Genomic DNA, 25,953 nt, shown 5'->3' on the forward strand with positions numbered 1-25,953 from the left:
CTCACTCTCAAAACATCGACATTATAGACGTGTTTTTTGATTATTATGGCAGATATGGGGCCAGACCAAACTAAACAATAATCATGCCGGATACGCATTCGCATTTTGTTGCCTAAATGTGTTCTTGTTTGTTAAATGCCTTCTTTTAAAGTAACCTAGTGGTTTTTTTTGTAAATTATTTGTACAATTACCCACTAATATGATTGGTCAAGTTAGTTAGAAATTGTTGGTCAAGAGCCTCCCATGGTCATTCCCGGCAGACTCTTGATATGAGGTGCGTCTGAGGTGTAGTGAAGATTGTATTGCTTCCTGATTTCTTATCTGTTTTCCGCTGTCCATATGATAGTGGGTGATTTTTTTCGTTCAATTTTGGAGATAGGCTTGATAAACCTCCTGTTCCTCTAGCTGGTTTGCTCTTAATTTCTCTAAACCTGGACATTGTTTTGCTTTATTTCAGGTGAATTTTGTATTTATTTATGCGGGAACTATTACGATAGGCGTATTTCTTCTTTAGGTAATATTTTTTGTCACTTATAGCTCTCCCTCGATGGGATTTGAGTAATGTCCCACTCTCCCCTTTCCCCGGAAGCTTTTGACTTAGATCAAGAACATTGGAATTCTTCTGAAAGAAAGGGATTGGTTTCGTCAATTACTTGTTCAAGTGCTGACCACAGTTCTCCCTGTAAGCTGCGTTACCTCTTGACTCCTGGTCGACGCTATCTACTTTAAATGAATTTATGCTTCTTGAGGATGTACTTTTTGCCAGGGAAATTCGTTGGCTTTATGAATGTTGGTTTATTTGTTTATTAGTTTTCTTGTTCCTAGTGCATTCTAGTCCTGACAATGCGAAATCAGATGCATCTTGGATTTTAGCCTGCCCCGTTTGTGGCGACAAAGTATCTGGCTACCACTACGGCCTGCAAACCTGCGAATCGTGCAAAGGATTTTTCAAGCGAACTGTTCAAAACAAAAAGGCCTACCAGTGCACAGAAGCCGGCGTCTGTATCATTGACCGTGTCCATAGGAAGCGCTGCGCTTATTGCCGTTTCAAAAAGTGTCTTTCAGCTGGTATGCGAATAGAGGGTATGCTTTTTTGCTAGGACTGTCAAAATTTTGGCTCAGAAAATCTTTCTTTGCGTTTTGCGACCAAAAGGTCGTTTACTTAGATTGTTCTCTGCACATGAATTTTGTGGCTTTATTTTTGGTGCTGATTGTCAGCTTTTAAACAAACAACATTTGTGACTTCCAAGCTTGGCGCTAGGGATATTTTTGTTCCATTTTTGGTAAAGTGGATGTCGTTGTTTGAATTATCGGCAAGCTATGATTCGCCCATTTTCCTCATGGTCATTTGCGTACATGCGTGCTTGCGTGAACTACGCCTCCATCTTATCCCCTTTGCTACTCCCCTTGGAATATCACCCTTGGTGGCCTCGACTAGTTGCGTTTTCAATTCTCTGACGCATCATTGTAATTCAGGAAACTACATATCTAGGATTTTGCGCAAAATCAGTGGTCCAGACATTCCTTTTGATAAAAGTTTACTTCTCTACCGCCAGCCGTCCGCGAAGACCGAATGCGCGGCGGTAGACTGCGGCGGAGCAAATCGACTTCATCACCCCCTCCCTCCTCACCCGATCATGAGGGTAGCAGCGAGGTCGGTGCTGACGGGGAGGCGGAAAGAGTGGAGGTGGTGGAGAAATATCCTAGCGAACAGACCTCTCCCCTTGACCCTGCAACCTCTACCGCCACCACTCCCTGCCCCAACCAAGATGCTCCGACTTCCCAAAGGGCTTACTGGAACCCCCCCACATCCTCAAACCTCTGTGGCCTTGAGTGAGTTCTATGTTTTTTCTCCATCCGGGAGCGGCAATGGCACCATTATGCTCTCTTTTGATGTTCCACGGTCCCTGCGCATATCTTTGTTGTGTGTTTTGGGCACGAGTTGGTTTCTAATGCCAATCAAATTTCAAGCACGCACTATTTGGGTACGCCAACTGCTTTTTTCATCCGGCGATTGGTGATTGCGCGGCTTAGCCAATTGGCAGCTGCTGCCTCTATCGCTCGCTCCCTCTCTAGTTGATGTAGGCAATGTGGGTGGGCGGATGGGTGGATGCGTGAGTGGCATATTTGATATGCCTCTATTGTTGGCACCCGCCTTGCCGCCCTCAAAAAATGCGGCTTGAGTGTCTCCTTCCTCCCGCTAAAATGTCGCTTCCTCTTGATCTCGGACTGTAGGTTATTCCCATCCCCGGTTGTCTTTTCGGTTTTTAACAAAAATAGCTGGCTTTTTCACTCCTTCTTCCAATCATGGCTCTTGTCTTCAGTTGCTTTAGTTTAAACCCCCCCCCCCTTCTATTAATGTTGTTTATTTTCTTTTTTCCAGTTCTATCAATCCTCAGGCTGTACCGAAATCGGAAAATTGGAGTACACCTAAATCTGCCTCTTCCTCTTCCACCACCATTGCCGTCGCTGCAGCACCTCCGAATGGACCTCTGCGCCCGTTCATGCCGGCAGCAGCGACGCCCAGCTCCAGTCATCATGCTCCCTACACACCTTGCTCCTCCACCTCTTCTGCCTCCATCCCTGGGCTCTACGAGGGCCCAGCTCCAAAAAAGGAGACCGTGCCTCCGCTTGATAACGGTGCCTATCTCGCCTTAACCACCAGCGAACCACCGCCTAATACTGCACTCCTGGGCGCCTCCGGTTCTGGCAGTGGAGGCCAGACGCCTATCCCCTCGGCAGAGGAGCTTCAAGTACGTGTTTACTTCGACTAATAGAAGGGTTAACCTCTGCCTTTTGGAATGACAGATCCCACATTCTAAATATGGATTTTCCAGTACTACCCGCAAAATACCTCAGCCTCGAGCACAAGTCAGTCAGGAGGAGTGCTGTGGTCTTCTCGCAAATCGCCGACATTTCGTCTCGCCGACTACTATCGACCCACACCTTCGCAGCCACAACCGCTAAAGAGTAGTGGACGATTCGACCAGGTCGACGCGGGGGGCTTCTACACGGTTGATAGCAGTATGGCAGCTGAGCCTGAGAATTTAGAGGAGACATTGGAAGAAATTGCCGAATTGGAGGGCGAACTCTCCTCGGACGACGAGGCCTCCATGGCTGAGGGCGCTGGTGAGCTGAGATTCAGCAATGGTATCAAGACCGCAGCTTCATCTGCCGCCACCAGCAGTGTACCATTTGAGGGGATCAACTTTGCCCAACTCTTCTCAGCTTCGAATGCCCATTCGGAGAAGTTGATTGCCTTGGCCAAACAATTTTACCCTGTGAGTTTACAAAAAGGAACTCATGTTTTTCTCCACATTTATTCCTAGTTTTGATGTGAGGCGGTGCTGAGATGGTATGTAGTTTCCTTGCGCAATCCCATTTTAGTCTGTTTTGTCCAGCATTTGCTTGACTGGTACGGGCGCGCTACTTAAGCCTAGTTTCTACGTCGAGGTGCCCTTCCTTGACCGTTTCAATCTTCATCAGCCTTCAAAGTTCTCACGTCGTAAGGATTAGCGAATAACACTATTAGAGCGCAAACCTTGTCATTCTGCTATTTTCTCAATAGAAATTGAAGGAATATCTGATTCGAGCAAACACACAGGGCGAGATGGACCTTAATCCCGTGGAAGGTGGTTTCATGTCACCCGACAATGGAGGTGGGCCGGATGGTCTCGGTTTGGCCGCAGCAACACCCGACAGTCCCCTCGATAACATTCTCTGCAAGCTCTCAAGTATGCTCGAGGACTGCCTCTTCCACATGGTCGATTGGGTTAACCGGACAGAGATTTTTCGCGTAATTCGAGTGAGTATGATTTGCAATGATTGCGCTCATATACCTCGCGCTTTTTTTGACTAAGTTGGGATTATCAAGGTGCTTTCAAATTGATGGACTCTACCCATACGCGCGTGTGGGTTATACGTACAAAACGGGAAATGCAAATGGGGAACATAAATCGAACATGAGGCATTTCGTGTACTGGCCACTTGGGTGCACTTTCTGGCGGCAAAAATACATCCCACGGTTGTGTGTGCGCGCAAGCGCCACTAATTCTCCCCTCCACCCCTACATCTTGCTGCCCTATGATTGTGCCCATAACCATAAACCGCATACCTTAGCGCGCCCGCGCTCCGCCCATGAGTTATCGTGTGTGGATGCGCTTGTGCCTGGCCGTACGTTCCAATTCAGTCACCCACCCTATGGATCCTCTCTTTAAGTCGCAAATTTCTACTGTCAGACGTTTTCGCATCCTCTGCCTATCTGTTTCGATGCAGATGCTTCGCATTGTTTGACGGATTTGTTGGAAGACTGTATTGTTGCCAATTTTGTGACTTGGGTAGAATGGGCTAGGCCAAAATTGGCCGCCTCTCCACATCTATGCTTGTGTACGTGTTGTGTGCTTGCCCTTCGAAATTGTCATTCGTCACACCTATGGGCCCAGGGTGTGGCCTTAAAGTGCTGAAATGGAGGGCATAACGCTGGGCGTTTTTATTGTCCATTTTTTTCTACATCCTGATAATGGCAAGGGGAGGAAGATGAAATCATTCGACCCTTTTCACAGCGCAGCTACATTACGCTTTCTTCTATTTGAGTTCTGCAGTAATGACATTTTCTATCCCTACGTGAGACTAAATTCGAAACTCTTGTTGCCCGTTCATTTATTGTAAAGCTACCTAAATCACTACTTTTCATATTTTTTCCCTGGGTTGATTTTCTTTTTTAGTATAAAGTGATTTGGAGAATGATGTCCCATTCGGCTATGTTTCTATTTCTCGATTCATATTTCCTTTGAACCTTAAATTGAGTCCCCTGAGAGTGATTTCAGCACTATGCTTGCCTGAAAACGCTGCTTAACTATTCGAAAACCAGTGAAACCGCCCCTTCTTTCACTTTTGCTGTTTGAAGCTATGAAGCTATCTAATCAGGTGACACTGTGCCCTACCCAAAGCTATTGAAAAGGATACTTTGTATCCAAGCCTTTATGCGTGGACATGCTTGTGGATAGCGATGGGTTTCATAGCCCTGCTGAAGAATCCGACCAGGCATCTGCTTGAGTCCATTTCGTCTTTCTCTTCTTCATCTTCTGTATTCATCCTACCTCTATTTTATGACTATCCTCGCTCGCTCACAAACGCGCACGCATGTTAGCTTGTATGTGTGTACACACCTGAGCTTCCTTTTAGAGTTGACGTCAGAGCATTCTGCTGCAAGCACTGCCAGCGCTGCCGCCACCGGTGGTGCTGCACAGCGCTACAGCTCGGGTGGTTATTAATGTGCGGCGGACCACTAGGCCACGTAATTCCCCCTCTTTCGGCCGTCGCCTGACCCTGTTCGTGTCTTTTTATTGAAAGATGAACTTCAGGCGTGCACCACTAGCCAAACTGTGCTATTCCAATGGGAATTTAAATGTCGTGGAGCATTTCCATATTTTGATGCTATCGACGTCTGTTCGAAAAGTGATGGGTGGTGGGAAGTAGAGACGAAGTTGACTTTGCTTTGTCGTGTGGCTCAGGCGTGAATTGCTAGCTGGGATGGGATGCTCGCCTTCCATTTGCTCCACCTAACGTCTGGAAGCGTTATGTTACCACCGTTCGGTTAGATGCTGGCTGGTAGAAGACGCTGTATGACCGGTTTCATCTAATGAATCGCGTTTACGCTTTTCATGTACCCTCATTTGGGTGGCATTTACTTGCCAACAAATTAAGTTGACGAGACAAATGTAAAGCATTGGCTTAAATGCCAATTTTAGTCAACTCTTTAGATGCATTGGGCTCCCACTTTTTGGTGCCATCGTCTTCTGATATCGAGTTACTGTTGTGTGGTTCAGACGTCAAATATTGAAATTCTATCCACTCAAGCTACAGTTATGAGATTCAGAAGCCTTCAAGAAAAACCGGTGAGGAACTTAGGCGCGGCACTGAAATGTCAGAACAAACTTCGCATATTTTAATGAACATCCAGACGTGTCAGATTGTTACATTTCGATGATATTATGTCCCTCTTTCCTGCATCTGAGACTGTGGTTTTGCTCTTTTCAATATCCGTTTATCCGGTTGGAATGTGGCTATACCTGGTTCCCCCACTCATGTTATCTTGCCATGGACAAACATCGTATGCGCCTACATAAATAAATGCCTACGCATAGTTGGGCGGGTTCACCTATGTCCGCCGTCACCTTTGCCGATTTGCACGAAGAAATGACATTTGCTGAATGTTTCGGCAACAATGCGCATTGAAATTACTAACTTAAGGAAATTCTCTTCGCCATGCATGCATACATGCAGTTGCTGTGATCCATATTTCAACCAATTGTTCGCATTTGCAATTCTAATCACCCATTTTCACTGTGTTTTGCTTTTCCTTCACCGTATCCTTTGTTCTTGTTATTTCACTGCTATGGATGAAACAAGAGGCTTCGTGAATCTTTGGTGTTACTGTTTGTTTTCAGAAAACTGCATTTAAAAAACTACCTTTTCGCAATGCCTCCAGATTAGCAAAGTCGGTTTTCATCTATTGTGAGATGTGCGTGGATACTATCACGAAAATAAACTTAAGCTGTGAACGACATTTAGACATCCATCTAAAAATATCGGTATTCGCGTTTTGGGCCTTGCAATTGTGAAACTAGGACACTCAATTTCTCAGCGTCCTCTCGTCCGAGTTGAAGTTTTATCTTTCTTTTTAGGTTGAGGACAAAATGCAGCTTCTGTATAGTAGTTGGAGTGAGGTCATTGTGATCGAGTTCTTGCAGTGCGTAATTCTCAACCTTCGAACGGAAGATCGGGTAAATTTTCTGTTTATCTTCTCTCATAAGCGAGGTTTATTTCCAACTTCTGTTACATTCAATTATGTGCCTTTGTTTGCACCAGTCCGACATGATGAAGGCGGGCGCAGGCAGTCCACGAGAGCCGTCGAATCGGGACCTCCATTATCTGGTAAAGGAGTTAATGGAATACCTTCTCCCTCCCGATGACGAAAATCAGCGGATTCGCGACCTAATTGCCCGCTTCAATGCTCTCAGTCTCTCCAGTCACGAGTTCACCTGCCTCAAGTTTTTAGTTATCTTCAATCCCTATAAGCATGGTTAGTCACTTTTCCTAGTTAAAAATCCATAAAAATGATCTGACATGTTCGTTGCCGGGGTCTCGATGAAATCGTCCACCACAGCTCAGACGTTTCTGTTTCCAATTTAACACCAATTGTTAAGTTTTACTTTTACGGTCTAATTCTTTTCATCTCAACTATTTGTACAAAGTATGCGTGACTTGCGGGCTCGGGTGAGAAAATCAGGGCATCACATAGATGTGAGGCTGTTTCCGAACTCGTTAAGATTGCCTTCATTGTGCTCGGTTTGGGAAACTCTCTTTCTTTGTGAAAGCAGGACAAGCAAGACAGTGAGCTTGACCAACTTTCACCCGTATTCACTCTGTGTGCCAGGGTTTAAATACACAATAGGAGTCACAAAAATAGAAACACCAGCATCAGTAATGCGACACAAGGGAGATTACTCTACAGCTCTGCTCACTTGTGTTTGTTCCTTCCCTCCTTCCTTCACCTTCCACTCCTGGTTGTATGTGCGCAGACTGACTGCGCCTCTCCATTCATGTCAGTTGATGCATGTGCGTGCCGGGCTATTGGTAGCATGTAACCGCCTTTTTGCGCTTAACACTACCGCGAAGCGTCTACGTGTGAATGCCAGGACCGTTCCGTTGATTTTGGAAAGCATACCATCACATTCCGCGCCTTACGATTAAGGGACGTCCTCTGGAACAAGGAATCACCACTTCTTCAGCTGAGCAAATAAGGACGGTAAAAGATACCACATAAACAAGTTATAGTTCTACATGTTGTTTTAGGGACGCTCTCCTATCCTGACGTTCGCAGTCAGTTTGTTTTCTTGAGATGGGAGATTTTTGACGTCACGGTTAAGTGTAGTAAATTGCCATAACGGCGCAGAGGCGTGCATTCCGTCCGGTAGGCTATTACTACTAGCCCGGTCGTTCGCGTTATTAGACTCCACTTATTACTTCAAAGTTAACCACAACATCGATTTCACCACATCAGGTTTGGGTAACTTTTGTTTTTGACCTCCCGTACCTTGATAAGCAAATGTTAGGATCCAGATTTGTGGTGAATCAGTGAGCATCTGGCATTTCTCTCGATGGTAATGCTGTCGCAAATGAAGCTGACTTTATGTGATTAATAGAATACCACAAGCACGTGGGAAGTGGTATGGCTACTTTTAGAAGGCGTGGAACCACGGGACTCGCTAACTGCTCCCACGTTTGTGATTAGGTGACAGCATGTGGTGTTGAGTCAATGAAGGCGCTGGAAATAAAAAGTTGCGTTATTATTTGCGTCTTAGCATTTACGGAGATGGCGTTTGTCTCTGGAGCATCCCGTTTGTTCGAACTGTTATCTGGCTTAACGATAGTGGTATTTAGTTACTGGAGTGCTGTAATTATGGCGATTTTAAATGAGGAGGGCTGGCACTTAGGACAAGGACAAAACGATGCACTTCCCTGAGTCATCCTCCTAGCATAGGGTGGTGGCCCTCCTCCAGGGTACTTTCATTAGCGGTCTAGACAGCGATGTGTTTTGTGGATTCTTTACAAGAGGTAATACCAGTCGAGTTGAAGTGTGGCTCAACTCCCATTTGTCCTATCACATCAATGCTCATCTACCTACACACCGCGTGATTTCAATAAGGTGTTTGCACCTGTGCATGCTTGCGGATATACAACTGTCCACATCGTCCGCCCGCGCGAACAGCTCCCCTCTTATGTCGTTTTGTGTAGGGCGTGGTGACATAGGTCTCTGCTTTTTACCTATACTAGTGGGTTTTAACCTGTGCGAGCTGGGTTGATGCAAATTATGGATGTGGCTGTGATTCTCTACTCAAATTTGGATCGCAAAGTTATCCTTTCCTAATTCCACTGTTTTATTGAGCTTTTTTCGTTTCTGAAGCAACTGGCGCGATAATTTGTTGCCCTTTAAAGCCTCCCCTCGATTTTTTTACTGAGCTTAGAGTGCAGGTATACTATCAGGTCCCACGTTGTTTACTCGGTTAATCACCCAGTCTGAGCGTTTGTTGAAAATAGCAAGTCGGGTCTAATGCGCACCACTCTGTAGCTTAGAGCCCATAAAAAGTCTCCAAATCAACTTTTTATGTGCTCAGCACGCTAGATATAAACCTGTGCGCCTGCGTCAGTAAGTGATGGTGCACAGTCGTGATGCTGACGTTGGTGCGTGGGCGAGTAGATGTAGGCGAATGAGCCCAGCATTCAGGGCAGCCATTAGGAGGAGTAGGGTCAGCTTTCACCACTACTTGGTGCATCTCAGTCAAGCGACCACCTCTGCATTTAGGTCGACTTGGTACATGAACCCAATAAACAACCAGGAGACCTATTTCAAGGGCAGTGGGAGGGTTCGCACGCCAATTTAAAGTTCAACCGTCCTTGTTACTACCTGTTACTGCCTTTGGCAAGTGTGTATGTATGTGATTTGGTAAGCCTTTACACTTAAGCGTGGGGAAAGAGGAAGCGAAAAAAACCATCAATTCCACCCACATGGCATTGAAATTAACATCGGCGTGCTATCAGGAATTTCCTGCCCTAGGATATTAATTGTTCCATAAAGTGCTCGTGAAAAAGGTGTAAGTGATAGCAAGTCGTGGCGAGTGAGATTGGGAGCTGAGAGAGGGAATTTTTCGTCAGTCGTAGAAATCTGCGCCTCCGGCCGTGGTGTGAATGACCTGGTGAGGTCACATTGCGTGTGTGTGCCCTTGTACCGTCTTCTCCGTCATGCGGGTGGTGTCGCTCTCGGGTCGTCTGCGTACGCATTCGCACGCGCCCGCTCTTCTTACACTTTTCTAAATCCTCCCTTATCTTTTTCACACTCAAATTCCGTCCTATTGTTGTTTCACTTAGGTAACTGACATCTTAAATGACTGAACTATGTGTGCAGTTGTGTTAAATCAGGGTGCTTTACGGATCGATTGTAGACGTCAATCTGACCTCAAGTCTGGAATACGTGAGGGAGGTGCAAGCAGATCTGTGCCACTTTCTTCTGCGAGCAGCCCGACGTGCTATCAAGCAGAGACCTCTTCCACCTCCCACCTTTCCTACCTTCCCCACCCATGCCGCCTCCACTTTGGCTACAATCGCGGCCTCGGAACGGCTGGGTCGGCTTCTGTCGCACCTCACTGAGGTAAAACACGTGGCCTTTCAACTGGAGAGTTTTCTCGTGGCGCGCTACTATGCCAGTTGCATCCCTAATGAGAGCCTCCTTACTGAGATGCTCCTAACGAAACGTGGCAGCGGTGGGCGAACTCCAATCGCACCACCTCAACCGCAACCCGCGCCTCTCACCCCCTCTGCGTCGTCAGCCTATGGTTTTGCTGCGAGCTTTCCACCACCGCATTTGAAGCGGGATCCCAACGGTTACACTCCTCTTCCTCCACCGCCGCCCCCCTGGCGTCCCGGAAGCGGGGGTAGGGAAGACCTTCCTTCCGCATCCTATCCTGCCCCTGTTACTGCTGCTACGCCTGCACAATACTTCCCTCCGACACCCCACTCCGTCACGTCGTCTGACTACCAGTCGTCCCAACCACAGCCACAGCCGCAAGACCAAAGCTTTTTTATGCCCCCTGCTCCTCCCCCGCCCCAGCCACCGCAGCAACAACACCAACCGCACACCTCCTCCGCATCGGTCATTTAGAGGTGCGGATGTGCGAAGTGACCGCCCTCTCTTGCCTGCCACCTCTATCACCCTTTTCCTTCTCCGTGCCAGTCTTTACCGTCTCAGGAATCTCGTCACCCTCGTCTTTGCGTACCTTCGTGTGGGGCATTTATTTTCTAGTTCCTCAATCTATACGAATCGCACACCCAGCTCTATGAATACATGCTGTCTTCCCGACCACACTATCACTCGTCTCCCGCTCACACGTTCAACTCTTTCGCTCTCTATTCTCTCGATCCTGTCAACTATTTTAGAAAAAAAAACGGCCGTTTCCCTTCCCTCGCTCTCCTGATAACGATACGATATAATATTGTTGGTAGGGTTGATGTTGATGATGACGATGGAAATAAACCTAATATACTACATTTTTACAAAGAAAAAGAAGAATATGTAAATTGCCCACTCCTTGTTTTTCTCTTGTGCTGGTGCTGTCATTTCTTTTTACGTTGGCCCTTTTCAATAGCGCGGAGAGGCTTAGTCCCTCATTCAAGCGGTTCGCAGTCCATTTTGGTACGTTCGTCATCGATGCCCCAAGGCGGAATCGACCACCGCAATCTAGTCTGTTGCACTCTCCTCTAGTTGAATGTGTTACGCATGTCTAACGTGTCGGTTCCTATGAAAAAAGTCGGGACGTCAAGTATGCGAATCATCTGTTTTTCTAGCTACAGGCAAGAGTTTGCCGCAGATAGGCGTACCTCGTTAACCACCTTTGTGTCTGATATTACGAGTGGATATGGAATGGCGCGAGCTATGCACGGTGCTGGGCGTCGCCTAAATTTATAGTGTTGTCTGTGATGGTTCTCTTTCGGTGGGCTTTTAGTGCGACAAAGGGATTTATTTAGGGCGTGGAATTCCATCCTCAACCTCCTTCCTCTCATTGATATGATCGCTCATCATTCATTCAGTTCATGATTGCTTGTTTGCAGATTGGAGCGGAAGATCGTCTATTTAATCAAATAGGTCATCTTTATCCCCTGTGGTAGTTTTCTTTTGTCTCTCCCATTTGCTTGACTGTGGTTCATTCGGCAAATTAGCCTTCGAAGGTGGATGATGTGTTTTAGTTCCAAGTCGTATTGTTGTAGCGGCAGAAAGTTTATCAATTCTTGCCATGTGGAGACCTTCACCGAGTTTCATTAAAATGTGGTACCGAACACCTGTTAGATGGTGCCAAGTACACATCTTCATCCGTTTAATTCAAGATGTGAACGTAGCCGTGGTGTACGCCTATGTTTCTGAAATTCAGGAATCTCAAAAGTTGGCACCACCCATCAATTTTGATTGCTATGTATTTTCTGTCAGGATGTCGATTGGAAGTGGTATTGGTTTTTCCACAACCGCTCCTTACCCACTTCTCCAATACTTCACTGTGAAGTTTAGTCCAAAGTTGTAATCTTCAATCGTTTGATCAGGATTACCTGTAACTGTCAGTTTTAGCTTCTTGGTACAACTTGCTCACATTTTATTGCCTACGTTTATGGAGGCTTGTCTACACAGAAAAAAACTAGTAGCATCCAGACATTAGTTTGACCTTGATTAGGTAGCCGAGTCAATTTATCCTAGACGCGGTAAGTTCTCATTTTTCAAATGGCTTAATTGCGCGCTCATCCACGTTTAGTCACCATCGCCATATCGGATCATCGAGTTAACTATTATTGAGGAGATTTTATTCTCCCCGGGGAATAGTGTAAATGAGGATTATGCAGATCTGCAACTAACCATTTTAAGATGCGTTTTAGACCGAGTCTCGGGACCCCTCAGCGGTGTTGTTTCGACTGGCTCAAAAGGGACGAGTGGACCGTCTGCGAAGCCTCGTGGCCCAGTGCCTCGCTGCGGACGAAAATTCGGCTTCCTCCTCACCTGTTTCAACGAGCGCCGCCCTCTACCTTCTCGCTTCCACTGTCGATCCCCGTGGACGACGTCTTCTTCACGTCGCTTGCCAGCATGGCCGAGTAAAGATGGTCAGGTAGGTTAAACTGGGAATAATTTACCTTTTTTATATATAGGGATTTCATCCCCATCTACCTGATATTCAGTAATCTGGAACTAAATCACTCATTCCCGTAGAAGTTACAAGTCTGGAAATAGGTTTATTATAAACTCGGGATGGAGCTGAGAGACTAGTGATTTTGTAACAGCGTGGAGGCTGAATTGCGAGTCTAGAAAGGTCCTTATAGTCAAATATCCAAGTCTAGTATAAATCCATTCCTCTTTTGAATGTCATCAGTGTTTTCTCCCGAATAGGACATCATGGCAGTAACTGCGAAACAAGATCGGGAAGATCACAAGATGACTTTCTCATTCCTGCGAGGAGGCTTTAAATTTACACTATAGTGATACGTTTCGCAGATTTTGATGGGCTCATTTGCTACCTCTTTACAGGCTGTATTCTAGTGCTTCATTCACTTTGTGTCTCTTGAGGCTGGGTGACGTTCTACTGCAGGCTTGTTTTTAGACGAAGGTTTGTATCGCAGAGGGTCAGCTTGACAATGCATACGTGGGGCTGTGTTTGGCATTCTTTCTTTCGTTTCGGCTTCAAGCAATGTAGAGAGGTGCATGATCTTCCATCAACGCTCTTTCTTTGGGTTGGGTCTTTATTTTGAAACCTATCTCACTCCTCTACTGTCCGAAAGCTGACTCGGATTTGATAACTCACCCTTTCTGAGCCATCTACGCCAGATTCCTTCTTTTTTTGACGTGGCCCTCGGTCAGGGAAATCGGGTTTTCGTCTTTTTGGATTGGATTCGCTTACCACTATCCACAGTATAACCCAAAAAGTGCCTACCGATGGGAAAGGGCTGGATCACTAGTTGATTCGTTTACGCATACGTATCATATTGGGAGAATATTTTAATCAACTGTCGAGTATGAATGAGGTCCACCTAAGACCGCTGGTCTAAATTAGTTATACTTAATACATCGGATACAACCGTAGAGTAGTAGCTGTGTCTGTTTGCTATTCATCCTTCCTTGTTTTCTTTTTATAATAACCTCAAATGACCATACACACACATCCACATTAATTCAAGCCTAAGCATGCACTGTATGCTAGAATTTCTCAACAAAATGCATTTTGTGGCCTTCATATCTTAGCGTGTTGTAGTTTGAACAAAAAAATTGTACCTAGAGTGTAAGTAGGTAGGTAGGTAAGTGGGTGTATGTGTGTTCTTAACACCGCTGCAACACCTACGTTATCAGCCAGTCCTCCACGGTGACGGCACACACACTTAAATTTCTAAGTCTCATTAGTTCGCAGAACGCTGTGCCTTTTAGAGGAAAGCAGTGAAAACGCGGCGCACCAACAAGAAAAAGGTGAACCAAAATTACGCTCCTTGAAATAACATTTGTTAAAAAAGGGCTTTTGAATTGTTTTGCCCTTTTTTTTTCTCCAGCCTCTTAATTCCAGTAGGCGGTTATTCAACTCTCGAGGGTTTTCTTTTTCATCTGTGCTTTTCTTTTAGGTACCTTGTTGACGTGGGTCTACCCATCGAAGTTTACGACAAGAAAGGTAACACACCGGTCCATTCTTGCATCAACTACGGGATCAAACATCGTCGCTATTCTAAATGTACGTTGGAAGTATTGGCTTTTTTTCTCTTAACCCAAGAGGAAGGAGGGATCGGCTAAAATTCTAGCAGTCAGATCAGCTACTCAAAGATAAGGTGCGACTGGCTAACCAATGGACTGGAAGATTTCTTTTTTTAGTAGTTCAACAAGTACTAACTTGAAGTTCTCTTTGCATCCGCGAGCTAGGAGGCCAAGTTTAAAGTACGTATATCGAGGGTTTAATGTACTTTTCACGCTTGAAAGTAATAGCAACTTGATAACTCAAACATCGAAGTAGGTTGAGCATGAAGGGCGGAGACTGTCGCAAAACTGGATTTCTTACAGTTTTAACTTATTCACCACTAGGCCCTCGGATGGAAGTCAACCGCCACAGTTCTACTATATGGCATTAATGGCCATTAGCTTGTTTACCAATTAACTTTTCGCCCAAAAGCTGACTGAATAACGCTATTTTTGTCCGAACAAGAGCATTCTACGTCTATTTTATTGACTTAACTCAAGAACACAGTCTCGATGTGGGGCTGGAGCGCCGCGAATATACCTCGCTGGTGGGGCATCCCTTAATAATACTACTTATGCTGGAATTCCTACTAGGTTGTAAGCTTCTCGCCTGCCTGGTGGAGTCGAATTTGGAGCTACTGTACGTGCGGAATAACAAGGGTACATCCCCCTCCACTCTGCTGGAGCAGCTTTGGCTTTCGGCCCCTTCAGAAGAGCGCATCAAAGGCGATGCGGTAAGTGATTTAAGGCTCCCTCCCTTTCCCCCATCCCATTCCCCATTTATGGCTTTTGGCCGTTGCCGAACTAATTAGGTGGTGTGTGAAATGTGATTTTGTGATATCCTATCCGGGTATTCGGAAATTGAGAACGAGAGGTCGGGTTTCAAATAATCTATATGCCCACTTTTGGAGACAAAAGCCATGTTGAACTTCCACTAGGTAACTATCAACACTGTCTCATCTAACGAATGGCTTTAACTGCTTCTGCTTTCACAACAGCCACCTTCAACCCCATAATTATCCACTCCAGTCTCCGCTAAGGTCTTCCGCGTGTCTCCTTTTTAAAATTATAAAAATCGTAATTTTAATTCTCCTCAACCGGACACTTCATTGAGAATTTGTGCTCCATTGTAGCGTCCGCGTTACCCTTGAAAGCACAGTAAGGCAATGTAGCTGAGAGAGGAGTACCGTGATACCACTGGCACGAAGACCTATTTGGCATTTAGGCATTTTAAACTTAATTGGTTTCACGAGAAAATTGATCTATGAACATTCAGTTTAAATAGTCCACTCCCGTTGTAAAACGTCTCCTTCACACTTTAAGCTATGCCGTTACTCTACCGGAGTGTACTTTTACTTGGATGTAATTGCAGATATAAAAAATTTTATGGCCTTGATCCCAAGGCTTAGTTGCAGTAGTAGGTCTCCTCGTAAAACATTTGCTTTGCATGCGAGCATCCACCTTATCAAGGGAGAGAATGGACATCTTTTTGCAGTTATCGGCCAAATTTTAGGATGACAGTGCCCTCTGACGGCCGTCTTTATTAAACCAGTGACCGCAACTCCTTATGAAGTTGGTGGAGACCCAATTTGACGATGGATTTCAGTTTAAAGGGTAACACAATGTGGGAAGTCCATATTTCACACATGAAACTCAGAACCGAAATTTTGGTTTAGTTTTGCTCAGGAAAGACTGGCTCTTCAATTATTTACTGCACTTTGAGGCTACAATTCCCTGAACATAACTTCATCAAATCGTTATTATTTATTCAACAACGTAAGTTGCCCTGGCCTCCATAAATTTAGCAATGATCTACCTTGTCAAAGTGACCCAGAGGGGTGGATTGAATGGATCATTCATGCGTTTTCGTTCCACCACAAAAAGTGTAACGAATCCGACTTGTTGCCATCACTGGGTTTGAATGCCACATCTGTCATGAGAAACTCTTTTTCCCATTTATTTTGTTGTCTTTAAAATGTAGGTCACACTCGGGTCTCAGTAGGACTGGCAGTGATCGGAGGGTGCATCCACTACCCTTTTGCTTCTGGGTTTAATCCCTCCTCAAAAAGGGCAAAGGTTGACTATTTATTCCGTTAGTACTGTAAATGTTGACCCTGTTGTCATCGCAAAACAAATCGCTTTTTTGTGTTGTAGTAACGGAATGTATGAACAGCTTATACAATTACGATTTCACAGAAAACATTCATATCCATAAATGCTGTATGCCACTTTATTCCCTAAGTTCCTAGGTCATTCATCTACTGGTGATACCTTATTTGTGAATCTCAGCATTTTTATCAATGGAATTTTGAGACAAAAAAGCTTTAAAGAATATGTTAAATCTCCATCTTTTTGTGTCTGTTTGACGTCATTCATGACCCCATTGGATGAAGAAGCCCAAACGTCTCCCCGCATTCCACGACGGAATTCTTTGTTTCCTAATATCACAGCATTGAATCTCGATCTGTGTGGTTGACAATTTTACCCATATACTTAATACCTCCGCAAAACCGAGTTTGATTAAAAACACGTTTGACCGAAAACGGTTCCCTCCATAAATCTCCATCAATGGCTTCACTTCTGAGGACGCATGTCTGGCATTCATTTGATGTTCCTTGCCTATTTGTGTAGCCTGGAGTTCGACTTAACTTCTATAAAACCGTCATCACTGGTAATGCCGATTGCATAATTCTGCATAAATTTCGTAGTGATAATTGCTGATTCGCAAAGCAACGGATTTACAACCCTCTGTGGAGATCAAATTCAAAGGCAATTTTAGGTCTCGCCTAGCACACGAAATTCCATAACTGAATGTTGTTTCATCACAGTGAATCATCTTCTTGTTCTTCGAAGTTAGTGCATTTCTCAGCCTCATCCAATTGTGCTCCATATATTTTAATTTCGGTGTTTCACATTTCTAAATACAAAGGTAACCCCATTCCTCACAAAAGATGTTTCCCATTCAGGTTTGAAATCTCTGTTAGCTGTTGTGAAGGGAAAGGGTTCCCAAGGTTAGGCATCGATTGTCAGTTTTGCATTTCTTTAGATAACACTTGATATACTCGTCACTTTTGGTAATGCCGATTGCTTAAGTCTTGTACAAAGTTAGTATTTTTCACGTTTGATGATGTGATAGAAAGGATGGAAAGATTGAGGAGCTGTACGCTTGCATGCATGCATACATACATTCGCGTTGACAGCTGTAGCAATGGCACTCGCATTTGCAACGTCGTCGTTCCCTCCTCCACCTCCTCTAGCTTCGCCGGTTTGGCTACTGCGCTGCTTTTGAGGCACGGGTGGTGACGATGTTCGTGGTGGTGGCGGTGGTGGTGGGGGTGCGTTGCGGCATCGTAAAACCCTCAGTCTTTAATCTTTCTCCCCTTTGCCTGCCCGCCTGCCTGCGCTACGCTCTCTTCTCTTCTCGCCCCTCTTCTCTCAAGCACGCACGCACCTGCGCACGTCTACATCGCTCGCTCCGCTCTCCAAGCGCAAAGTCTTTCAGTCGATTTGTGCTGGCCTAGCCTCGCCTGGCCTAGTGTTTCTTTAACCTGTTAGGAGAAGAAAAGACCTGATTGACATGATGTCCTTGGTACTGCCTACCGCGAGGGATGTCCCGATAAATCAGGGATTTTTTAGCACATACATTGTAAAGCATGAAGATGGCATGAGTTCTTTGCCAATCCCCTTTTACATCTATGAGCTTAATTTAGGCCTGAAATGCTATGAGATAGCAAAACTTAACAACACGACTGCACCATCCTAGGATAGGCTGCTCCACTTTGCCAGTATTGCTGAGACTCGGACCTTGTAGATACCCTTTTAGGGAGTCGTATGTAATACCCCGAATCAGCAAATCCTGATATCCATTATCAGAATGAATACTTTATTCAGTACATGGAAAGCGCCCTTGGCCTTACTCCTGAGCTTTCCATTACCGTATCGTACTGTGCTTGAATTCTTCAATACTAGTGGATATTCGCAAGTTTGAGTTATGCGTCTTCACTTTAGTTCACCTCCACACTCTTTTGAGTGTACGCACACCCTGTTACTGACTGTTGCCAACCTCCTAATCCGTGACGTGTGCTGTGCTGACTGACAGCGCAGCACACTTCAAAACGACAGTCACGTCAGTGATATGACTGCTGACTGACTGTGCACCTGCATAACTAAAAGTTGCGGTTTTACTTTGGTACCTCCCTTATTTGCAGGTCCTGATGCAATGCAGCCTGCGAGAGGATTTGTGTGGAGAAGTCAGGCCTTTAAAGAGGAGGTGTAGCGATGCCATCTCGGAGGATGCGTGGCAGGAGCGATTGCTTGATGAGTTGAATGCCGATTTTCCTCGTCACGAGGAATATTTCCAAGGTGACCTTTGATTCTTTTTACTTTCCATTCCCAACCAAAGTACCTCTCTCCTAGTTGTCAAGGGCTAACCCTACTTTCATCTTCGCATGATTTGCCGAAATCATGAGAGGTATCGGAGCGATTGACTTTTCACTAGTTGGTGTGCATATGCCCTTCTTTTGCGTTTCAACAACTTTGTTTGCGTAATCGACGAAGTGTGCGCAATAGAATAGTCTTTAGCACAAGGATGCTAAACTTTTTTACAAGAAAAAGCATTTTTAATAGTGTCTTATCGAAAGAAGGGCAATTTTTAACTATTTCGGTCAGGATATTGAAGACAAACATCGTTGGACTTTATTGTAATGCTTCCTTTTGACCCTAGAAGTGATTTTTTTTGTCGGATTATTGAGTGAGGGGGTGTTTTCTTAAAGCGAATCCCACCCAAAGCGAACCGGTTTCAGTAACCAGATAGCCTAGCGATCTTGAATATCTTTTTTTTCATTTTGAGTAAGAAGCCATTAGTAAATAACACTGTTTGAAGCCTCATTCTTCAGAAAATGATTTGATTTGAGTGAAATTATTGCTGAATTTTGACCGAATATGAAAAGATTGTCTTTGTAACTATCTTTGCCTTCCCGAAAAATTTGTGTACCCTTTTTTTACTGATGAAAGTTGATTGATGTTAAGACTGACATTCGTTACTGGCTATTCTGACGGTTTCACAATGGCCCCATAAAACCTGTCTCCTATTCCCACACTATATTGCATCATTCGCGCTACTGTTTTTTGGGACCAATTTTCCCTCAGGATTGGGGTTTTTGTGATTATCCGCGTGTATTTCATTTTGTCATTCTAATTTGGCTTCACTTTATCTCAAAAAAGGTGACCATACAGTCGTGACGCGACGAAACTACTACTGCTACTGGCAAAGCGGAGTCGGAGTTCTCCTCGTGAAACGTTTCCTGAGTCGCATGATCTACAAATATTTGTTTTATACACACGCACTGCTCTCGTTATGGGCTTCCGCTTTAGATGGCGTGTGCGCGCGGGGCGCTCTCCTTAATTTATGTCCGCTGTAGCTGGGGTTTAACCTATCTCAGTTTAATGCCTTTCTGTGCGTCCAAGCCCCGATCTCCACTACCTTTTAAAGAAGGTTTACTAATGCTGAATCTAACAGCGACATCAAGACACCCTTCAAGATTGATTGCGGCATTTCACAACTACTGACCTCAGTGTCACATGCTGAGGGTGAAGTCTACGCCAATAGGATACCACCGTGGGTGTGCACACACACGCACGCACTTGACCTAACCCACCCTCTATCCCGACTACGCATTTGGAGGCATAGCGCATCGGCCATGGGTCGATTCTTTCAATCACCTTCTAATCTCCTGTACTTGAGTCTACTTCACCCACCTCACGTATAGATAACGCTCCAATTTTCCTACCCTCAGCTTGGTGTCACAAATTCGTGACAATTGGTTGTGTCAAATTGTGTTACAAACGGATTGGTTTAGTCTAAGGCAGCTGAATAGATGTGGGGCGTTGCAGCTAATAGGTTTTAACCTGTGGAAGTTGGATTGGTCAGTTCGGTGGTCCATGTGTTATTGTCAGTAGCGGGTTAAGGCAATCGCTTTTTTTTCGGATGTCCTGGTGAAGAACATTGTTAAATGTATTTCAACTGGCTGGCTTGAAATGTCCTTTTTATCTCCGGTTGGGTGCGCTAAATCATGCCATAATGTAGTCTTGTGGGATCGGTGTATCAATTTGTGTACCCCTTTGTGTGTCGACTATTGTACCAATTTAGTCCTGCAAATGCGATAATGTGACTACACGACTATTGTTAGACGTAGCTGTTAATTCCTAGTGTTGTCCACTTCCTTTGTGCTATTATTTCCGGCAAATTTTATATGGCAGCTCTGTAAGTGGCCTTATTTCCTTCAATCAAGAATGAATAACTTGTTTTTCCACACTGATGGGGATAATCTCCTACGTCATTCCCTGCTGACAATTAACTACTAACGTGTGTCGAATAAATTAGTTTAACTTTATTCCACGACTTTGCATTGCTGTAATACAAAGGATATCCCAATTTAGTAGATCTTGACTACCAAAAACTCTGCTTTGTGATTGACTGCTTAGTGCATTGCTTTGAACTGCCGTCTTTCTCCAAAACCGGTTCATACTCAATGATGTATCGCCGTTGTTAGATATTTTTTCAGCTGGGAGGCAAACAGGTAACCATTAATCGGTGTAATGGATTTTCTGTACTCTTAGCACCATAAATGCGTCGTACTTTTTAAACTGTACCGTACATTCGCCTGCCATTTGCTCGATTCTTACGTTATGGCGACTCATTCTGAAATGTGTTGCTGATAACCTCGATGGCGAAGCCCTCCCGACGCTCATATCCGTCCTGGTGGGTTCTGCACATTCTAAAACTGTTTTATTTGATGCTTCCCTGTTTCGCAACGCCTTACTGTTCGATTTCATAGTCCAATACCAGGATCGTCAATGTAGCATTGCTGTCTTGCCTACCCTGCTACTTATTGTCTACCTACTTATAAAGAGTAGGCATCCAGTTTAGGATTCTTCCTTTAGGTTTTTCCGACGCTGGCACATCGTCAGGGGACTTCTTTGAAGACATTCGCAAGGAGTACGAACGAAAAAAGCAAAGGTACATGTACAGACTGCCGCCTGAATCCGACCAACCTTCTGCCAGCACTGCGTATGCTACAGCCTCCACGAGGGCTGACAAATTTCGCCGTCGACACGCGGAGGGACTCAGAAAGCGTGGCTTGGGATCTCCTCCCTCCAATCCAAGCGTCTCCGTCCTTTCATATGAGCAGTACTCGGAGCGGTGGCAAGCATTTCTACGAAGTGACACGAGCTGGGCTATCCCTTGGCCGCCGATTAAAGTGGGAGATATGGAGGAGTTGCTGCGATTCGTGGGGTGTAGTTTGTTCCATTTAAGACAATTGCAGGTGGACTGGCACCCGGACCGATTCTTTGCCCGGTTGCCGCCTCGTGTACAACGAACCGAGGAGATGACGAGCAGAGTCACAGCGCTGTCGCAGTTTTTCAACAAAGCTGTTGCGGAACTTAGGAGATGTGTTGGAAAGTCGGAACAATAGACGTGATTACTTTTAATGCTTTTTATATAAACTTGAGATATTTAGTGATGTTTTGCCATCATTCAGCTCAAATGGGTGGGGAGTCGAATTCTTAACACTTCCATGGAGTGCTGATGCATGAGTCCATTATTTTCTACCCTGGTAGCTCTAGGCAGTTGTGTGTTTGATAACCGATCTGCGAAGGTGTGTACAGTTTGCCTTGTCCAAGGTAGTGATCTGGTGCATCCTTTAACCATGTATCTGTTCGGGCTCCTCAATCCCTGTGGTCTACTCTTTCCACTGGACGGTGTGGTCCTTCGAATGCGCCTCTTTTGAGCCTGCCATTCTAGCACCAGACATTGTTAACCACACTGAGGACCGGTCTTGTTAAACATGACAGCTGTATGATCTTAATTCTCAATGTGGGTATTGCTGAAGGAAAGCCGTTCTTGCGACAAGGCTGTGCTTATAATATTACTAGTATAAAGGAGAGTGTCAATGAGAGTGGGACAATGACTTCTTTTTAAATGGGCCTTCAAAGCGTAAAGTTCTGCTTTTATGTGTTAGATTGAGTTGCTTAAAATTGGGCTACCGTGTATGCAGCGATTAGATAATTGTTCTTCACTTTGGTTTCTGCAAATTGTGCTTCCGTTCTGCGGCATGGCATCCGGCTATCCGGATAGCCTCCCAGCCCTTCACTACAGTTCTCATATGTGTTCTACGCTGCCTCATCCAAACGACCTCACCGAAGAACCAAAACACTACTGGGCAGTAGTGGCGGGAGTCGAATCTGGTCCGAAATTGCAGCATTCCTGATTTCTGTGACTGAATAATATACTTTAGCGTCACAGAAGAGGTACATCTTTGGCGAATGAATGTACTTAGGAAAATTTTAAACAGAATGGTCATAAATGGCGTCTAGTTTAGGCAATTACAATGGGCCAATTTTACAACCAGTCAATCCCCTACCATTCCGTGGGAATTTTACTGAGTGCAACAAGTGAAGCGGCACCAGACTTGAACCATTGTAAAGCTATCTGTGGTAGCTGTGCGCAGCCGTTAATTTTGTGGGTCAATGACATCACTTCCACGTCTCTATTAGTTGAATGAGCTTCAGATGTATTGTAGATAGATAATGGATAGGTAAATGATAGTTAGGAAGATAGATGTCCGGACGGCACGAAAATACGAACCAGGTGACAAGAAAAGGTATGTGCTATAGATTAGCCCAGTAAAATATCTTATTTCTGGTCTACTGTCGACTGGCTACCCTTAGAATCCGACACTCTTACAAATAGTAATTGGCGTACGAGGCGCCTTTGTTGGAAAGCAACGTTCGGTCTGAGATTGCGGAGATGAACCAATGACGGCATGATAGAATGACTTTTGACATATGAGACAATTCAGTGACGCGGCTATTGGCTCGCGAGTGATTATTGAAGTAACTGCCACCTGATCGTAAACGTAGTAGACTGATCAGTGGGGCGGTGGAAACCAAGCTGAAATGAAGACAGAAGCTGCATAATATTCCGTTTGACCGGTTACTGAACTAGTAAAACATATAAGCTTTGCAGGTTACAGCTTCTTAGTTCTTTTATACAATATTCACATATGTTGTACAATACCACTTTGCCTTATAACTTCAGAAAGGGCGCAGTGTTTTGTAAACGTCAACAAGTTATGAAAGCTTACGTGCTTCATATGTGCAGTATTTAGGAGATCGACGAAAATAATCGGCATGAATTTACAATTATAAATTAGTTCAGTGGGTGTCAGGAAAATTCTAGGTCCCTTTTGGAAGTTACCTTAGGTTTAATGGTTTTGTTGATTGCGTGACGTCAAAACAAGCAATTAATGCTTTTGCAGGCCTTTTTTCAAAAAATTAAGATAGTTAGTTTTCTGTTCTTTTCCTTTTACCAAGTCCACAGATTTTCTACATTACTGGATGTAGCACTTTTTCTCTTTCTCTTTGGCAGGCACATTTTTGAATCCCCGTCTACTTTCTAGCCGCTCCGTAGAAGCTTCCTGGATTGGTGTTAAAATGCTGGCAGATCCACTTGATGAATGGATACGGATCATTCGAACGTGCAAGTACCTCCCAGAACATGAGCTTAGTAAGCTCTGTGATTACGTCAGCGATTTACTGATTGAGGAATGCAACGTACAACCTGTTTCGACGCCCGTCACAGTTTGCGGCGACATTCATGGTCAATTCTATGATTTACTGAAACTTTTTCAAGTGGGAGGAGAGCTTCCCTCTACAAATTACATTTTCATGGGAGATTTTGTGGATCGTGGGTATTACAGTCTCGAAACGTTTACGCTTCTTATGGCGCTAAAAGCCAGATATCCTGATAAGATTACCCTTCTTCGCGGGAACCATGAGAGCCGTCAAATAACACAGGTAATACTAGCATTAGTTGCGCTAGGTGGAACTACCTTGGTTTTGGTCGCTTAATCTTCTCAAATAGGTTTATGGATTTTACGATGAATGCATTACCAAATACGGTAACGCTACTCCCTGGAAGAACTGTTGTAAGGTCTTCGATCTTCTTACAATAGCGGCTCTCATCGATGAAACGATTCTTTGTGTTCACGGGGGCCTGTCTCCGGAAACGAAGACGATTGATCAGATCAGGATAATCGATAGGAATGTGGAGATACCACACAGTGGTCCTTTGAGTGACTTGCTTTGGTCTGATCCTGACAACGTTTCCACGTGGACGGTTAGTCCACGTGGTGCTGGGTTTTTGTTCGGCGAGGAAGTATGTTTACTTCTTTTCATATATGTTTGATATGTTCATTACTGAATTTCTTCCCCTATGTCCGAGTTTATAAATGCGTGACACGTTCTTTATCAGTCGGTAATAATCAAGTGTACTTAATCGTGTGGCATATAGAGCGGTTGAATTTAATGCAAAAGGGACAAGATCTTCTTGGTCTGGGAATAGCTTCACTCTTTGGTTGAAATTGTTAGTTCGGTGGCGCGAGTGTTGGGGTTCTAGTAGCAGGATGAGACACCCAAGGTTTAGTGGTTGATTTTCACTGGAGTTCCTGACTGCGCACTTTCTTGCTCATTTTTAATACAAATCAGTCTAGTTTGGGATTCTAGTTGGTAGTTGATTCACCTCATTTTTCTCACTTTGAGGCTAATATTTTCATAATCAAATTCGTGTAATGTGTGATATGTATTTTGCTCCCTTTTAGATTACAGAAAAATTTGTGACTTTAAATGGTTTGGACTTCATATGCCGAGCACATCAACTGGTGTTAGAGGGTCACAAGTCAATGTTCGATGGAAAACTGATAACAGTATGGTCAGCACCGAATTACTGCTACCGATGCGGCAACATCGCCTCCATTCTCGACATCCAAACGCCCACAGACTACACCTTCAAGGATTTCGCCGCCGTTCCAGACACAGAACGTGCTGTCCCGCCTGCACGTATCACGCCCTACTTTCTCTGACCCTCGTCTTTCCTCTGACTATCAGCTCTGGTTGTTCCATCTACTGCGCCATTCGTGTAAAAAGTTGTTCATAATGCCGACTAGTTTCTAATCCATCACCATCGCTGCATTCACTATTGCATCCGTTTTAGTCGCGATGGTTTTTACTAGTACGCGCTTCCCTTCCTATTTAAACTGTAAAGGTGCAACGATTTCTATTTGATACAGTTTAGTCCACTTCTTTCTGTACACCAATGTTAATTTCATATCCTGTGAAATTGAGATCGTATTTTAGTTTGATTTTCACTCATGAATTTGAGCTCCATGCCTGGCCACGCGTTCATTTGACTCATTTGCTCGTTTTATTGGAGGACTGATTTGGCCAACCCTTCACGTACAGGCTCCATAACATTAAACTTAGTAGATAGGAAGATCCTTGAATCCTGTCCATAAGCGTTACTCAAGTTAAACCAAATGTACTTGATGCGCTCTCCTGGTAAGATTTTAAGCTGTATTTAGTTTGACGGGTTGGGCTTTCTGGAGACAAGCGGGTATATGTGGGCCTATGTCTTGGATATGCCTTACAGGATATGAGCCGATTTACTGAGTGGCCCACGGTCAGGCCAAAAAAAGAGCTGAGTTAAGCGACTCGTGGGAATCACGAGTACGTGCGGTCGTATTCTAATGTACGCTCTGGCGGGTGGTGGTTGACTGACATTTTTATCATGAATTTGAAGAAGTGTATGC

General features: G+C 44.6%; 2 protein-coding genes across 2 annotated transcripts; both read left to right on the forward strand. All coding sequences in view use genetic code 11, as the record gives it.

Annotated features, from left to right (window-relative positions):
• Positions 1 to 561: 561 nt before the first annotated feature.
• EGR_05526 (Nuclear receptor subfamily 5 group A member) lies at positions 562 to 21,780 on the forward strand (the record flags this gene model as incomplete). The annotated part of the gene is made up of 15 exons (XM_024494775.1): positions 562 to 682; positions 874 to 1,083; positions 1,557 to 1,833; positions 2,384 to 2,753; positions 2,838 to 3,281; positions 3,569 to 3,805; positions 6,687 to 6,785; positions 6,871 to 7,084; positions 10,005 to 10,711; positions 12,478 to 12,704; positions 14,200 to 14,306; positions 14,900 to 15,039; positions 17,563 to 17,814; positions 18,514 to 18,667; positions 21,248 to 21,780. The coding sequence occupies 15 exons, from the start codon at positions 562 to 564 to the stop codon at positions 21,778 to 21,780; spliced, it is 4,092 nt and encodes a 1,363-aa protein (XP_024350823.1).
• Positions 21,781 to 22,419: 639 nt separating this feature from the next.
• Positions 22,420 to 25,227, forward strand: EGR_05527 (Serine/threonine-protein phosphatase 6 catalytic subunit; the record flags this gene model as incomplete). Its single annotated transcript, XM_024494776.1, has 4 exons — positions 22,420 to 22,552; positions 23,736 to 24,163; positions 24,231 to 24,524; positions 24,967 to 25,227. The coding sequence occupies 4 exons, from the start codon at positions 22,420 to 22,422 to the stop codon at positions 25,225 to 25,227; spliced, it is 1,116 nt and encodes a 371-aa protein (XP_024350824.1).
• Positions 25,228 to 25,953: the final 726 nt, after the last annotated feature.

This window comes from Echinococcus granulosus, assembly GCF_000524195.1.
Source record: "Echinococcus granulosus chromosome Unknown EG_S00041, whole genome shotgun sequence".
In the NCBI taxonomy this organism is placed as follows: domain Eukaryota; kingdom Metazoa; phylum Platyhelminthes; class Cestoda; order Cyclophyllidea; family Taeniidae; genus Echinococcus; species Echinococcus granulosus.